The following is a 17,492-nucleotide window of genomic DNA, read 5'->3' on the forward strand; positions in this document are numbered from 1 at the left end:
ACTTTGATATTCAAATTGATGTTTAGAATTCCTTGAGAGATAGCTTCTCTTTTGACTCTCCTCTTTGCATTGCATCTCCAATTTAATCGTTCTCTTAGGCTGTGTTTTGAACATAAAAAGTGAAGAAAAAAGAAAAAAAAATAAGTTTATTTTCTAGATACCCATGAAAAATGTAGGAGAGCTATAGTTTTTCTTGTTTGAAAATACGTGAAATTTTTTTTTTTAAATTTTCTCTCGAAGTGTTTTTTTTCTTCCGAAATATCATCATTTTGAGAGAAAATTTATTAACTAATTTTCTCTCTTGTTTGGGTTCAAAACACACCTTGATCCTGAACATTCATTTCGTAACTTGGGTAACTACGACCTAGACCATATCCGTGGCAGGAGTAAGTAGAAACCATATGTGCAGGATCCGCCACTTTTGTGGAACAGGATCAAGTCCATGCCCGGGATCCGAATCCAAACTAAAAGATTCGGACCATTTATAATACTGAAGTTCTGTAACAACAGTGTTAACGGACATTTGCTATATTTTGGATAAAAAGTAAACTTACATTAGCGGGAACGCACCACAGGCCTCCCATCATCCACCCAGACGTTCAAAGTGGGTGTGAAGCTCTTCGGAGAGAGAAGAAGAATAAAAGAATGATTGAATTGGCACTGGCAGTGGGATTTCGTACAGGCTGGTTTTCCTCTTGTAGCTGTGTCTCGAGTGAGTAACTCGTCCTTTTCTCTCCAATTTTTTTCTGGTGCTTGCATTAACAGAATTTACAGTAATGAACAACTAAATGGGTGCAGCCTGCAGTCGCTCCTGGAATTTTCCCGCGTCTGATGAGATCTCCCGTAGCAGACCCGTTACCCGTAGAGTAATTTCAGAATTCGACGCCATTTGGTACTCGGCCGATCACTCAGTCTGCAGCCGCTAAAATGCCATGTCTTTGTTGTCCTTTTAATAATCCATCGGATTCAAATTATTACAGGAAGAGCAGAAGAATTTCGAGAAGATTTTACTCCACCACTGGAAACCACTATGACAGATATAGTCATCATAATGTTCCCACTGTTCGAGTTCGTGTGGCATCTGACTACTCTGATTCAGAGAGTCAAGACGCATCCTACCACCCTTTTGAGGAAATAACGGAACGGGTTCTCCCAGAGAAAGCCCAAGAGTCCGCCAGGCTTTCAGATGCTGAGATGAGCCGAACAATAGTTGAGGTAAAGGAGTGGAGTATATCTGTTTTTTGGTTAGTAAAAATCTATGAATCTGATCGATTGACGATATGGTCTTCTGCTTAAGCTCCTTGTACTTGCCTTTATCTGCTTCTCTTGTTCGTACTGTTGATAATTGTAGCTTCCTCGTGTCTATAATCCTTTTTTCCTGTGGCTACTTTTGCTTTGTTACTGTTCTACAATGTCCTTTCAATGAGGAGTTCGTCACTTATTTTAGTGATCTGTATTTCCCGTCGTTCTATCTCTATTTTGTTGTCCGCATATCAAGGAGAAGAATTGTGGCCCCGTATCCAATTGTTTGCTTAAAGCACCTAGCCTTTTGCCGTTGTTGAAGTTCAACTCTCATCCATCTGCATGATGCTTCAAAAACTCGTGTGTTTGTCTTCATGCCACTGACAGGCAAATAGCAAGGCAACTTTGACGTTCTCAGGTTCAGTAGGTGATGAAGACCATCAGAGCATTTTCTGGCCAGAGTTGTCCTATATAACTGATGAACATGGAGGTAAAGAAGGTCTAATTTGCTTCAGATGTATGCACAATACTTCAGACTAATGAATATCCTGCATGTCTTTGTTCTCTCTATGTTCTTACTATTGTTTCTATTGTACTCACCAGATATTTACTTTGAGGTGCACAATGATGAAGACATTCTACGGTCACTAAGTGCTGAGAATAACTTTGTGGTACCAAATTTCCCTTCACTCCTTCAATAGTATTTATGGCGCTTTGTTGTCACCTGGTTTATTTTATGTCTTACTTGAAATCCAATATTAACTGCAGCAAGTAATAATAGGCTTGAATAATTTAGAACTGCTGTCCGAGCTGGACTTATCAGGGCAAACCGATATTGACTTCAACATCGAGGAAATAACAGATGAAAACAATTTAAATGATGATGATAGTGATGATGAAGACAATGACCACGAAGATGAAGACTATATAGAGGTGACTTTTTCTTCTGAAGATATTTCTCTGCAACTCAATGTTGCTCTTGATTTAGAAGATCCATCTATATGGCACAGTGCTTTTCACAGGATTGGGTTACTATTCTTGATGATCTGGATGATGGATTTGATTCTTCTGAAACATTGGGTGATTGGGCTAACTTGGAGACCATGCGTTCATCTCATCCAATGTACTTTGCCAGCAAAATCTCAGAGGTATCTTGCCTAATATAAGAACGGTTTGGGAGAGTTTTTAGTAATGTTTTATTCATTTTATTTATTTTAACCATGATTTTTGTCATGTTTGAGAAGATGTTTTTCGTAATTTGGTAACAGTACATGCTTCTTCAGGTTCTGCATTACTTGACATATATCCTGTTCTTGCTATGCTTAATGACATGTTTTATATAAATTTCAAAAGCTGTGGGGTTGCTTGGACCTTGTAGGTTCAACAATCATATGGGTTTTCTGGCATGGGGTCCTAACTCCAAGCCTTATGGTGGATATGGGGGTGTTTAGGCTTTTGGTTCAACAATCACACAGGATTGTTGGCACGGGGTTCTGAGTCCAAGCCTTGGGACGAGTTTGTGATACTTAAAATGTGAGTGCGCACGTGTGTGACTGCGCATGTCTGCATGGCCTGCATGGCCTGCATGCCTGTGTGTAAGTGTGCATGCATTGCATATGCGAGATTCATGTGTGCTTGTGTTTTGTTAACTGCAACTTCATAATATTACAAAAGTGCCATTAAGTGCATTTATTCATTTAAAAATAAAATATGAAACTAACATCAAATGTGAACTCATGGAATAGAAAATATGGATGATTAGAAGAAATTCAATGGTCAAATTAGGAAATGTTTGTGGTTGGGTATCCAACACCCGTGTTTGATCCCTATTTTCCTGGCATTTAAAGTGTATCAATAGAGACATGGACGGGGGGTTTTGTGATAAAGTGAGCCCTGTTCCCAAAAAGCTTTAATCTCCATATAAAACTTTACAATTGTTCTGTTTGATGAACTTATATGGTAGAATCAGTGACTGCTTCTGTGTCAAAGTAATTATATGTATATGCTGTATGATTTTGTTGGCCAGGTTGTATCAAATCTACACTTGGATTGGATGGATCAGCCTTCCACTGCCATTGCTATTGAAGGCCTTCTAAGACCTGCTTTTATTGAAGAGCAGTCAATTATCCGGGAATACATCAGACGGAATCAGTCTCATGATGATTGCAAACGTCAGGATGAACTTAATTCAAACCCTGAAACATCTTCTAAAGATGGTGGAATTCAGGGAGAGGAAATCAGGAAAGATGAAAGCAACCTAAATGGGAGTTCATTTTACAAACTGGAAATGATCAAAATTCAGCTTGTCTCAGCATATGGGAGTCAGGCATGTAGTACATATTTTTGTGCTCAATACAGCTTCCAGTTTTCTTTTGTTATTTTTTTTTCTTTTTATCAACTTTTTCAAGATCAATATATATATATATATATATATATTTGAAATGATGTGTATAAAGATCAATACATATTAAAACAGGGAAAAAGCTTTATCCAAAACCAAAGTGTCTACTATGGTTTGGTTTTTAATTTCAAATGTCTACTGCTTCTTTGGTTCCTATTGTAAAGTTGGGTCCAAGGCCTATCCCAAGATGACTAGCCAACTTAGGAAACCTCTTTCCCAACTAATAAACTCAAAATCTTTGTACTCACTAATCCATGTGAGACTATTCCTTAACACTCGCCCTCATGTGTAAGCCCTCTTTTGTGGCTCTACAAGTGGATAGTTTAGGTTAGGCCCACATATGAGTACCTTCTCTAATACCATGTAAAGTTAGGTCCAAAGCCCATCCCAAAATGACTAACCAACTTAGGAAACCTTTTTCCCAACTAATAAGCTCAAGATCTTTGTAATCTCCAATCCATGTGGGACTATTCCTTAACACCTATAATAATCATTGAGTTGCACATGCTCATCTAATTCCTGTCCACTTTTGGATTTCCCCTATAAAATATAAATAATGTCCTATATCAAAGAAAAACTTCCTCTAAGGTGAATTCCTATGATCATGTTGTTTATGTTCCACCATTCTTTTCTTTTTTTGTTTTTGTTTCAACTGCTGAGTCCCTCTGTTCTTGGGCAATGAATTTTATGGTATTTTGCTTTTAATGTTCCAATTCTGAGACATAAAGGAGTAAAAACCACTTCTACAACCTTACATTATTCCAGTTTGTTGATTTGTTTATCCCAGGTTTTATGAATCGTTTAGTAGGACCATCTTGGACTCTTTTTGAAGTACAGCCTGCCTTTGCTTCAGCATTTCAATTTCTATGGATCTTATTTTGTGCAAAACAGTCTTTGCAGCTCCTCTTCGTCTAAGCCTCTTTTTTTTCTTCCTTTTTTTGTGCTGATAGAATAGGATATGTTATTTACAAGTTTACTTGAGATCTGGGTACATTCCTTAGAAGATGTTCATATATTGTACCACTTTACAGAATTTTGTGAAAGTTGAAGATTTTTGGCAAGCTCAACCAGATATTATTGCCCATTCAGCAGCCAAAATTATGTCTAATCTGAAAGCTGGTGGAGATAAAACCATACAAGCACTGAAATCTCTATGCTGGACACAAAAGGGTATCCAAGTACAGGTAATCCATTCTTCTTTGACTAATGGATTGTAACGCATTTGGTTTTTAGTCCAATTGTGTTCATAATATGGGTTTTAGGGTCGAGCTTGACTGAAGAAATTACATGTAATACTAAAAGGAATGAGGAGTGATCTCTAGCTAAGGTGTTGGACGAAGGCACGGGATTTGTGTAGTTTTTATTTTGTAGCCTTGGGATTGGCTGTATACTATACTAGGGTGTGCATGTGTTATCAACATTTTCAAAGAAATTATCATTCCAGTCGTGTGCTACAAGTTATCTCTGGTTTCCAGGTGAAAATGGTTAAGGTCTGTCTGATATGGAGAGTGAATCTTACTCAAATGTGCAACTGAAGTATTTTATTTACACCTTAAGAGCTTCATCCACTCATCTTTTAGTTATGTGCATTTGGCAACTGGTAGAGGCTTGGGTAGAAGTTCATTCTCAAAGAGTGACGGACAGGGGATCCAAGCATCTCTGATCACTACTGTGAGAGTCCATTATCTCTTGGTATTAAGCTGATATCATTCGAGAGGTTTGGATACGTCTTCAAAAAGAGCTGCCATGTAGTGGCACCTTTGCCTAAAAGAAAGCAGACTTTACTACCATGTGATACCTTGACAATGAGATGGATCTGTACATCAGTACTAGTAAATGTTATGTCACTTTTCTAATCTCTTTTTCATTCACCCATTTCTGTGCTTTCTTCTCTCTTCTACTATAATTTTTCCAATGACATTAAAAACAATAAATCAATGGAAATGTTTCCCTTGGATGGTATTTCTTGTAATACAGGTTTGTGCATGTGTTTCCGTACGAGGTCAACCTCGTATTTTTCCATGTCCTATTGTAACGCAACCTGATGTACTTTCTCAATGCTCTCACTTACAACAGGAAGCAACAGTAGTTGGTGTGGATAGTTTGGGTTTTGATTTGAGAGTATGCTCAGGAACACAGGTTCAAACACTAAGGTTTGCATTTGATGTTAGGGTATGTTTTTTCCTTTAAATTCAAAACCACATTTTCAGTTTCTAAGAAGGACACTGAGCTCTTTAAATCCTGATATTTCTTAATAGCTGAAAGAATGTTGGCAACTGATGTCCTTTAATGTAGGAGGCTAGCTCGTCAATGTTTGAACCAACAGACTGAGATTTGTACCTTGATGACAATGTCTAGTGCAAATGTCCTCTTGAGAATGCTACTGAGCAATGCATTAGGCCAAATGCCATATGGTTTAAGAAACTTAACTTATATGTTGTGGTCCAGAAACATTAGAGATTAAAGAATCTGGGCTCGAGTTTTTACTGACTAAACATTTCTGGGGGAACTAAGGCGATCGTGGGTCACCTCCTCTGCAGCACTGTTGCTTGTACAGATTCCACATTTGTCACCTAATGTCACCGGTTTTGGAGTTTCTTTTTTTCTTCTTTTCTTCTGGGACTGATTTCTGGATTTAACCGTGTACACATTGAAGTACAAGTTTTGTTCAAAGTACTGAATCTGAGCATAGATTTCAGTAAGATGATAGATGATCCTGTTCTGCAAGTCTGACTTAGTTCTGTTCCCTTTGCTTAATGACAAGTAGTTTCCATATAAGATCTCCTGCTGAAAACATTTTTCTCTTCTTTGTAGGCAACTTCAGATTACACTGCTGAGAGACAAGTACAGAAGATGTTATTCCCAGAGGAATGATATGGTCTCCTGTTGAGATTCTGTTGTGATCTGTGTAAATACCTGACAGCCAATTTCTTTTTTCTCAGTTTTGTTTCCGGCATCTTGACAGGCTCTCACCAAGTTGTGGCAATTCTTTCAAACTTCGAGTTACGCCTAATTCGGGCAAGTTGGTAAGCTTCATTGCTAACATAAGATTAAACAAAACCTACGATAACTATATAAAGAGTATTTTTTAAAAACCATTACATATTCTTTAAAAATAATAAAAGACAAAGTTGTATCCAATCTCCAGTGGTTGGGGGTCTGGGAAACCAGTCTTTGCCTAAAAAAAATTTACCCTGGTGCTGAGGGTGGACATGAGTTAGGTTCACCCTGCAGGTCAGGACTTCCAATCCACTTCCTGCTCCATTTCTGTTCTACCGTGTTTCTCTTTGTCTCTAAATCAGAGAAACCATTATGAATAAATAAAATTATAAATTATAAACGATTAAAAGGTTTTGGCAATCCAAAAGAAAGGTATAAAAGTTGAGTGTTAATGTGTTTTTCGATGACATATGATGCTTTCTGTTCAACTTATATAGCCATAATTTTTTTTTTTCTGTGTTCAATGAATTGTCTTAATCTGTAATCATATCATTTGAACCCGGGGCTGTTCCATGAGTTCATTCATGAAAGCCGACTATGAATTCTATCAAAGCTTCTCTCCAACAACTGCCTCCATGAACGCCAAATGCTCGTTCGCGAAGGCTTATCTATGACTTCTGTGGAAGCTTGAATTAAAGAGCAACTACTACGGACTTTGGATGCTGATGGGGCTCATCTAAGGCTGAGCCTGATGAGGGACTTCACACCTTCGATAAAAAAGTTACCATCTTGTTCATGCTACAGCCATTAAAAACCATACATATTGCAGATTCGCATCAGGATATTGTTAGGAGAATCTCATACTGTAAGGGGAGTTCATTTTTTTTCTTTTGGAGGTACGTCAAACTTTCTCTTAAGGGTAGACACTGGGTCAGGTTTCACAGAGAACCCGACCTAACCAAACCAAACCCAAAAACCTGGTGAAGGGGATGGAACGCAAAAAAAAAAAAAAAAAAAAACCTATCTGATTTTGGAGCAGGGAACGGTTCCCCTGGACCCAACCCATACTAAATCCGAATAATGCCTTGTAAAAATATATGAGTGACATATTTTATAATATAGTTATTTAATATTATAAGTTCTTAAGAGTATAAACTTGTTGTGGGAATTAATGGTTTACCTGATTTCCATAATTTTAATTTTTTTTAATTTTTACTGGCTTATAAATTTTTTAATAGCCATTATTTTATGTGCTAAAGATTGGTAAAAAATACGGGGTGAAAACAGAGAGAGTTGAAGGATGACGGAACAGAATAAGGACGGGGTTGGTTTCTCAAACCTGTACGTGTTTTTTAGTTTCAGATGTCCAGGACAGAATTCGGGTTCGAATTGGAAAACCCATCCTTGAGTTTCCCAACCCAACCCATGCCCACCCCTAATTGGGCTCAGTAGTTGAATCTCAAATAGGGGTTGGTAGATGCTATGGATTAGCTTTACAGCTTAGAACTACGTAGCATTTTAAGTCAGCAAATCGCAATGAATCAGATGAAAAAGTATTATTCGAAATAAGAAAACAGATAAGACAGGAGATGCACAAAAAATTACAATAAAATTGCAGCCAGAATGTGACAGATCATAAGAAAATTTTACCCTTTACAACAATTGATTCACATGTTTTCTGTACAAAAAAACGGGGAAAATATGCAAATATCACCTTATGGAGAGGAACGGCCTCACTTGCATGCTCAAATTACATGTCTAGAGATGGCCAATGTGGTGGCACAGACTCTTCTGTACAGTTAAAAAACCCGTTCTCAAGGCAGTAGCAATGGCCATATACAGCACCGTTGCCCAATTTTGCACGATCTTCCCACTCAGGTGAAGCTTTATTTTTTTCACAACTTCCCCACATTCCCGGAAAGGCAGGGAAATCTAGCTCAGGGCATGTTAAAAAGTTCATGCCATCATGTACAGTTGTTGCTGGCTCGTCTAGGAGTTGATACATCTGATGCAAACAGTTTTGAGCTCCATTCAAATCTTCAAAAGTAATTCCATTGCTCCTGCCTTTCTGGTAAAAATGAGATCTGTAGGCTCTTCTTGGGAACCTGCTGAGCTCGAATCCTGCCCAAGACCATTCCAACTCTTCTTGATAGCTTGAGAAGATGGAAATTTTGTAGGTCTCTCATCCTGCCTGAGAATGACAGTAGTTCTCCTTGAGAATAAATAGTAAATCTCATCTGAAACCTCCGAATGATGACAATGCATCCCAAGCCTTCTACTCTGACCCAAAATAACAATCATAAATTGACAATCGATCAAAAGCGTCAAAGTTTGCCTTCAACCCAACAAACTGGCTTCCAAATTGTGCACATTCAGCATCAGGCCACTTGCATCCTTCCCTGGTGCGGTATGGACAAAGAGGTTCACAATGCTGAGTTTCTGGATTGTTGGATACAATGCTGTCTTCTACAAGCGAAATAGAAACAGAGAGATCAGTTTTTTCGTCTGACTGTGCACCATCATCTCCGTCTTCAGCTGGAGGATACACAAATTTCTGCTTGATTTCAAGAGGTGTCCTTCCTACATCTAGAGCACAGTCCGCTGTGCCTGAGAAATGCACTTTACATCCAAGTGATTCTATTGCTCGTTTAATAGAAAGACTCTCTCTGCAGGCTCTTTTGGCTAAATCCATAGCTGAGGTGCTGAGCTTCTTCTCCTTCATTAACTCTACTGTAAGCGATTCCATGCTGGTTATGACATCTCTAGCCTTAGCTTCTGCCATTTCTTTTGCCTGAAATTAGTACAAATGATAAAATGATAAATACATAATGGACAAGTCAACTCTGGCTCCATTCAATCTGTGCATAGACTACATTAAACTCTAGCTCCACTCAATCTGTTCATAGATTACATTAAAGCCACAAAGAAAACAAACTCACAATTATTCACTTCTTTTCTCAAGACAATAAAAATATGAACTACTGATTGTCCATTTCATCTCATCCGTTACCATCATAGTTTTCCATGAAGGCTAATAGTGAAAAGTCCATCCTGTGTTTCTCAAGATACTTTCATATTTGATTTCAATAAGAAGACTGCAGAAGCACATAAATATAGCCCAAAAGAAGACGAGCAATGGGCTCAGTGTGCTTGGAGTTGCATGAATACATTTTCAGAAGTAAATTAGTATTACTCAAACATACATTTGAGAGAGAGAGAGAGAGAGAGAGAGAGAAAGAGAGAGAGAAAACAAGAGAGAGCACATAGAGCCCATACATTTGAGTGAGCACGTGAAGCAACACAGCCATAATCTTTTTCCTTTCTCTGATAATGGAATTGAAATTCCATATCTAAAAGAAACAAGTACCAAATACCCAACTCCAGATCTGATTACTAGGTTTCTCCAAACAGGAGCTTGTCACCCATACACTGATTTATGCACCAAGGTCATGAAACCATATTCTCCAATAAAAAGAAGAAACAAGCCTACGCAGGTTTTTGTTGTTTAAAGGAGACACTTCCAATGCAAAGTTTAAATCAATGGCTTTCTGAGCATAGGACTCTAGGCCTAGTTATCACCAGCTATACTGCGAGACACGTAATGAGTTTCATCTTCACAGCTGCCCTTTATTGACCTCCTATATTTTGTCATGTTAACCAACATTGAGGGATTCCTGAACTCAAAGGCAACAGAAAATGAAATCTATTATGCTGCAAAGACAGCTTAGGGACAGTCTCTAGGCTTGCCAAGAATTCCACTGCACGTGAAGCCCTCTTGGTAAGCTTTCAGGTCAGCACTTCTATAGGGGCTATCTTAAATTATTAGAGCAGAAATAGCCCATCCAGGAAGTGGTGACAGGAGGTTGGAGATGGGGTAATCCAAGGGTGGATGCCAGGAAAGACTGCAAAGGATCTTCTGAATGAGTGGGGGAGTGTGATGTATGCTGTGTTTTTGCTCGAACCTTTGTCAAGAATAGGCAAAGAATGTGGGCTCAGGGAGTTTAAACTACTTTATGGAAAATAGCTTATATTCAATCGTAAAGAAGGTAGATCATCGATAGATGAAGGAAGCTAACGAGTGTTGGGCTAGAAAAGAAGTGGATGACAAAGCAAGACATTCATGGACCTGGGCTCGAGGTCAGGAAATCAACCTAGGGTCCAGTGGCCTTTGGCTTTACCAGTATAGTGCTGGCCTCATGTATTTGCTTATTTGAAGACAGAATTCCTTCCTCTTTTCAAGGAAAAACTTTTCACTACCATTACAAAAAGAACCTTCAGAATGAAGAGTATCCTAAGAGTCTGCAAACAGGGACTTTAATCACATCTAAAGAGGGAAAGGATAGAGGGATACAGAGAAAATTATCCATTCACATGTCTTCCGCAAAGTATTTTTTTACACAAAAACTACATCTGTTGATGAATACTGTCATAAAGTGCAGCATTTTTTTTCTAAAAGAATAGACAACAGCAGGTTCGCCCATTTCCAAGGTCAATGACTTCCTAATATCCAATCTGCTTAACCATCATTCCCTCGGCTCCATCCAATTGATTAAGAGTAATAAACAAAGTTTCAGCTGTTGTAGCAATCAATAGTCTCAAATCAACCTAACCTAAGCCATCATGAACAAAAACTTTCATCCCGAGATTGTCATCTTATTTGATTGTTTTTGGTCTCTCGTCCCGAGATCAGCAAATTCTATGGCTGGTGTTTTAGCCAAGCAGGGAGCTTCCCTGCAATTTCTTGTTGTTAGGAGTTAGCTCCTCCTTTTTTGGTTCTCTTAATAAAATCACCTTTCATAAAAAAAAATGAACAAAAACCTTCAACAGACAATACCTTTGCTACACTAATAGTAGTTTTTTTTCCATTTAAGCCTACATAGTTTTAATACCTGCGTTTTCATTTTTTGTTAACATCAGATTTAATGCCTGTGTTCGTATATGCATATATCTTCCCAATGGTAAAAATGCATAATAACATGTTTTTGAACTGTACATAATAATTTTAGATTACCAAATTGCTTTCATGCCATAAGAAATAAGTTGGGAACAGAAAGACATTAATTTGAAGGAATGAAGTACAAATTTGAAGAGATCGGAGTCACCTTTTGAATATCAGTAAACTTTTTTGCCATTGCACGACATTGTGTTTCAAGTTCCCCAGCTTGCGCTTCGGCAGGACATGCCCACCTAAGATGGAATTGGGGCCAAATGGTTGGAGCCAGTGCTGCTGCAGGAGGCAATAGTGGACAATCATATTTCACAGGATCATAGAAAGGATTAAAGTGTGCATGAGAGCATCCTTCGGAAGCACGAAGATCAACCAAGTACATCCAGATGCATCCACAGCAGTCAGAAATGCCAGATTGATGCCTTTCTTTTTCACTGAGATAGAGACATAAACATGAGAACGAGGTTCTTGAATGCAGTAAGATTTTTAGGAGTTCAAATTGTTCTTGTAAACGAAGACATCCTAATCACAGATACCGTTTCACATACAGAAAAAAAGCAGTAATACATAGACCTCACATTCTTATGCTCTCTGTGTTTTTTTTCTTTTCTTGTGTTGGAATTGTGAAACCCGTTAAAGAAAGGAAGAGTACCTTCTTTCTAACGGAAATGAAAAATTTATCGAGGCAAGCAGAAAAGGGAAGAGCAAATAACTCTCCAATGAGAGAAATAGTAAAAAACCAAGGTCCGCAGTAAAAAAAGGCACAAGGTCAAACAAGAAATACCAGTCTTACACTTGTCAACAGATAGTATTCTCATATTTGTAAATGACAGAATTGCCCCTCAGCACCCTCTTGACAAACTTGAAATTAAATAAGAGGAAGTTATTAGAAAAGATGAAAAATCTTTTAAAATCAGGCAGTATTAAACTTGCCATACTTGAACTTGACTTTTGCGGCTTCTGGAAAGAAGGTATGCTCCCCCTTCTGATCTTTCCAAGCCTTGGATGGCATACAAAATTTAAGTCTCCTCGAGGAAGTAAAGAAGCATAATTAAACAATTTAGCTCCATTAGTCTAAGACTTGAGTCCTGTTACCGATACAGTTAGCTCATTAAAAATTTATTTTTGTCAAGTTGTACTTGTTATTTTTCTATTTGGAGTCACCTTACAACTCGGGTAAGTCAACTCTCAATGGAAGATGGGCTGTTTGCGTCAGGGGTGGATCACCCCTCATATTCCGCGAGACCCCCCCCCCCCCCCCCCCCCCCGACTCATCCAGAGTTCAGCCTTCAGACTCGGGCAAACCAACTTGCCCAATCCGACTTGGAACCTCGGGAATCCAAGTTGATTTATTTGCCATAACAGTGACCTTTATTTTGGTTTTGATCCTCTATTATGCTTTTCCTTTCTCGCTGTAATCTTGGCCTAAGATTTAGGTTCTAATGATGTTTTGATCCAAGGATGGAGTGTGGCTCAATTCCATGCTAGCCAACTGTGTTACTGGTTTAATGGCTCCTATCATCATCATCTTATAATTATCAGGGCTGCTCCACCTTCTGTTCCTCTTCTTAGCTGTATTTGTTTGACCTTCAATTGTTTATCTTATGGTGCTTTTCATTGGTCCTCTCAGTAAATCATCACTGTCAAAATAATGATTTTTTAAGCTATGCTACTGGTTTTTTTAGGTTGGTGACTTGCCTCACCCTTTCTGAAATTCCCCTATCAGGAAAAAAGTTCACTTGGTCCAATGGACAGTCTCCCCTGATCCTGTCCAAGCTTGACAGATTCCTATCTAACTCTGATTGGCTCCTGTTATATGGCAACTCTTCTGGACAAGTCTTCAATTGTGCCTGCTCTGACCATTGGCTGATTCAAATAAATATTCATCCTCCAGCTTGGGGCTGATCCCCCTTCCGCTTTGAGAATTCATGGATTCATGATGGTAGCTTTGCTACTAATTTCCCTCTCTGGTGGCAAGAAATCCCCAACAATCCTAACCTGGGGTCGTCCTTCCCGACGAAGTTAAAAGTTCTGAAAGCCAAGATCCGTAACTGGTCCAACATCCACCGCGCTACTGCTTCTCACCGGAAAGACTTTGTCTACCATCGGATCACGGAGTTCGATCTACTTGAGGAGCAAAGTTCTCTTTCTCCCGCTCAACTAATTCTTCGAAATAAATTAAATAGAGATCATTATGCTTTACTGCACAATGAGACTATTCATTGGAAACAGTGGGTCAAATTCCACTGGCTGACCAATGGTGATGGAAATAGAAAAAAATTTCATGCCATCGCATCTGCGAGACGGAGAACTAACCATATCACCTCCCTCTGTAATGGAGATCAGGTGACCACGGATAGCCTCTCTATTTCTAACATTATCGTTAAAGTATTTCACAGATCTCTACACTGAGGAGTCCTTCAACTGACCAGTTTTTCATCAACTCCAGTTTCGCCGCATTACTGGCCTGGATGTCAAGCACCTGGAGTGCCCTTTCACCACTGCGGAAATAGATCAGGCTGCGCTTGGAATGACAAAGGACCGGGCCCTAGGGCCAGACGGATTCAATGGGAAATTCTACAAGCACTATTGGGAGACCATTCGGGAAGATGTCCATGCCTTTGCCAATTACTTCCATCAATGTGGGATCACACATCGTGCTATAGGAGCATCTTTCATCGCTTTAATCCCAAAGAAAACTAACCCGGTCCAACCTCAAGATTTCAGACCCATTAGCCTTACCACCAGCTCTTACAAAATCATTACCCGTATCCTTGCCAACCGCCTTCATAGCACCCTCCCTCAAATTTTCAGCCCTTGCCAAAGTGTTTTTATCAAAGGTCGAAATATTCTGGATTCGGCTATGGCTGCCCATGAGCTATTGGATTCCTTCAAGAGGTCTAACTTACCCAAAATCGTCATCAAACTTGAGTTTGAAAAGGCTTTCGATCGGGTAAACTAGAAGTTGTTTGACCATTTCTTCGGCCAAATGGGATTTGGCACTTGAAAGCGTTTTTGGATGCAAAGTTGTATGTCAAACGCCTCTTTCTCCCTCCTGGTTAATGGCAAATCGTGTGGGCATTTTAGAGGCACGAGCGGAATCCTTCAAGGTGACCCTCTATCTCCCTTCCTCTTCACTCTTGTTGCTGAATATTTGTCCTCCATGGTTCGTTGTGCCAAAGACTCTAGGTGGCTCAACGCCATCTCTACTAATCTAGCTCAAAACATTACTCTGTTGCAATGTGCTAATGAAACCATTTTCTTTTGGCAATAGCACGTTGGAACAAGTTACACACATAAAAATTCTTCTCAATTTTTTTGAGCTCTCCACCGGGCCAAAGGTAAGTTGGACCAAATCCTCCATCTCTGGATTCAACATCGACCAGTCAATCTTGGCCTCCATGGCTGACTACTTGGATTGTAAAATTGCCAACCCCCCTGGTACCTACCTAGGTCTTCCGTTGACATCCGACACACCTCCCAAAAGCAACCGGCACCCTATGATTGAGCGAATAGATGGGCGTCTAGCCATCTGATGGGGCAAATTTCTCACGAAACCTGGTAAACTCACCCTCATAAAATCTTGTATGCATGGCATCCCCAACTTATTATTTTTCCCTGCTCCACTACCACGCCTCAATTAGAAACCAACTCGAAGATCTCAAAAGAAGATTTCTATGGGGAGGGCCCAATGGGGAGAAAAAATATCACCTTGTCAAGTGGGCAGATGTGTCTCGGCCTATACAATTAGGTGGTCTCGGTGTTTGAGACATTGCTACAACCAATTCTGCCTACCTCATGAAGTAGATTTGGCGGTTCAACACATCTCCAGACTTAATCTGGAGGGCCCTTGTTGCTGCCAAAGCTAATATTTCAAATGGTTGGTGGACCGATGGAGGTCGGCGCTATCGTATGTCCCCAATTTGGAGGAAAATTTTCCTCTTGATCCCCACCTTCTGTAAGGCTGTCAAATGTTACCCGGGGAATGAGCGCCTAACAAAATTCTAGTCGGACCTATGGTTGGGGGATAAAACTCTAGACAAAAGCTTTGGACCCATCTCCATCCTCTCCAGATGCAAAAACTCCACTATTTCAGATCTATGGTTGGATTTGAGTGGGTGGAACCTTGGTCTTCGCAGAGCCCTGGCGGACTCTGAAGCCTTATTAGCCTATAATCTCCTCACTTGCCTCGCTAAGGTCAAAATACATGAACATATCTCAGACAACCTCATCTAGACCCCTTGCCCCAAAGGATCCTTCACCACAACCTCTACCTATAAATTTCTTAAAAGCCTCACTGATCCGCAACCACACCACCTAGTAGCGGTAGGCTGGTCTTTGCTTGCTCCACCCCGTGCAAAAAAATTTGTATGGTGCGCTTGCTGAAGCAAAATTTTCACTTTCAACTCCCTCACAAGGCAGGTAACTCCCATGCAAGACACCTCATGCCCCTTTTGTCACAACCCCCCATGGCAAGCTGCTTATCGAAGGAGACTCAAAGACTGTCATCAGTTGGTATTCAAAAGATAACTCCCCCCCCTTGGTGCCACTGGCCAATCATTGATTGTATTGCTGACATTGTGTCATTCATTCATTGTAATTGGAACCTCGTTCCTAGATCAGCCAATTCTTTGGCTGATAAATTGGCAAAATTCGGAACCTCCCAACAATCTCTCATTGTTTGGGAAGGCTTCCCTCCTTGTAATTTGCTCATTTGAGCTCTCTCTTAATAAAATTCAGCATCATTTCAAAAAAAAAATTATAAATAAGGGAGAAAGGTTTGTAAAGCCTAAACTCTCTACATACTTTTTTCCTAACAAATCAACACTTTTCATGCACTACTTCTCTTTCCTTTTTTTTTCTTTTTTTGAAATGGTGTTGATTTTTATTAAGACAAAGGCTCAAAAGAGCAAATTACAAAGGAGAGAAGCCTTCCCAAACAATGAGATACTTCTCTTTCTTTTCAAACTTCACTTCTTTCATATGGCTGCTAAAATCAAATTTAGGACAGACTTGTGAGTCCTAAACCTTGTAGACCTGTTGTTTATACCTTAATTCCAAAATCCTTCTGAAACCATAACCCAAACATAGTACATATTAGAAGAAATGGATTAATTTTATCATTAGCAATATGTAGATGAACAGTGCCACAAAGATATTTCCATTCATCCATGACGCACTTAGATATTGTTGCAGTAATCTGGTTGATTTATCTTGTTTAAGTAACTTCTCAATGAATTTAATGTGCAACAATTTTTATGCTAAAAACATTCATTATTTCCATCCCCTTTCCTTTTTTTTAAATGGTGCTGAGATTTATTAGAAAGAATCCCCTTTCCTTAATTTGACTGAACACACTAATTAATCCTTCAAATATAGAATTTTAGATGCCGAATCCCAAAACAGACCTAAGAGGCACTAGCCACATAACTACTAAAAATACCCTACTGCAAATACCTAATACAGCACAAAATATCTTCAGCAGGAAATGAATGTAAGAAATCAGAAAGAAAACTGCTTTAAAAACCTTTCTAAAAAGAGAAAAAGAATTAAGGAAAATTAAACTAGGTGGACTAGTATATGCATAATGATAACAGTAATGATAGACAATGTTAAGAGTACCTGTTACATAAAAAGTTTCCAAAGCGACACGACAGCATGCAATCTAAAAAATCAACCAAGAAGGCCTGGACCACCAAATTAGAGATAAAAGTTCAGAACGATCTCCCCCTTTACAGCAGAAATTATAGTTCAATCAATCAACAAAACAAGCTTTTGTGTATCAAAGAGAATACTAACCGAGGAGAACTCAAAAGCACAAGGATACATTCGTAGCAACTGAGAAATACAATCAACCCACTACAAAGCAAATAGCATATACCAAATTAGATAGAGTTTTTGAAGCAGAGCTGCGAATCACTGAAAATATGATTGCAGTATCGGAGTCGAAAACTTCTAAAA

The 17,492-nt window shown here is 39.2% G+C and overlaps 2 protein-coding genes across 6 annotated transcripts in view; one reads left to right on the forward strand and one right to left on the reverse strand.

Annotated features, from left to right (window-relative positions):
* Positions 1-543: 543 nt before the first annotated feature.
* On the forward strand, positions 544-6,648 carry LOC137956653 (uncharacterized protein At3g49140-like). 4 transcript variants are annotated; one of them, XM_068804224.1, is made up of 11 exons: positions 544-712; positions 799-892; positions 981-1,215; positions 1,630-1,732; positions 1,846-1,913; positions 2,011-2,175; positions 2,253-2,390; positions 3,269-3,568; positions 4,675-4,827; positions 5,720-5,815; positions 6,458-6,648. In XM_068804224.1, the coding sequence occupies exons 1-11, from the start codon at positions 646-648 to the stop codon at positions 6,515-6,517; spliced, it is 1,479 nt and encodes a 492-aa protein (XP_068660325.1). In that variant the 5' UTR covers positions 544-645; the 3' UTR covers positions 6,518-6,648. The 4 variants fall into 4 exon arrangements, with proteins under 4 accessions (XP_068660325.1, XP_068660326.1, XP_068660327.1 ...); XM_068804225.1 differs by having other exon boundaries at positions 5,720-5,796; XM_068804226.1 differs by having other exon boundaries at positions 2,265-2,390.
* A 1,521-nt stretch (positions 6,649-8,169) lies between these two features.
* LOC137956627 (phosphatidylinositol-3-phosphatase myotubularin-1-like) overlaps positions 8,170-17,492 on the reverse strand; it is a 32,287-nt gene continuing 22,964 nt past the window's right edge. For both annotated transcript variants that reach the window (XM_068804188.1, XM_068804189.1), the window contains 4 exons: positions 17,331-17,390; positions 17,154-17,218; positions 11,686-11,965; positions 8,170-9,374 (listed from right to left, as the gene is read on the reverse strand). In XM_068804188.1, the coding sequence (XP_068660289.1) occupies positions 8,859-9,374; positions 11,686-11,965; positions 17,154-17,218; positions 17,331-17,390 (921 nt within the window). In that variant the 3' untranslated portion in view covers positions 8,170-8,858. The remainder of the gene's footprint in view (positions 9,375-11,685; positions 11,966-17,153; positions 17,219-17,330; positions 17,391-17,492) is intronic.

The sequence above is a fragment of the Aristolochia californica genome, unplaced genomic scaffold (assembly GCF_029961685.1).
Source record: "Aristolochia californica isolate CCGP_79_NKW_82.1479 unplaced genomic scaffold, dmAriCali1.0.hap1 SCAF_2, whole genome shotgun sequence".
Classification (NCBI taxonomy): Eukaryota; Viridiplantae; Streptophyta; class Magnoliopsida; order Piperales; family Aristolochiaceae; genus Aristolochia; species Aristolochia californica.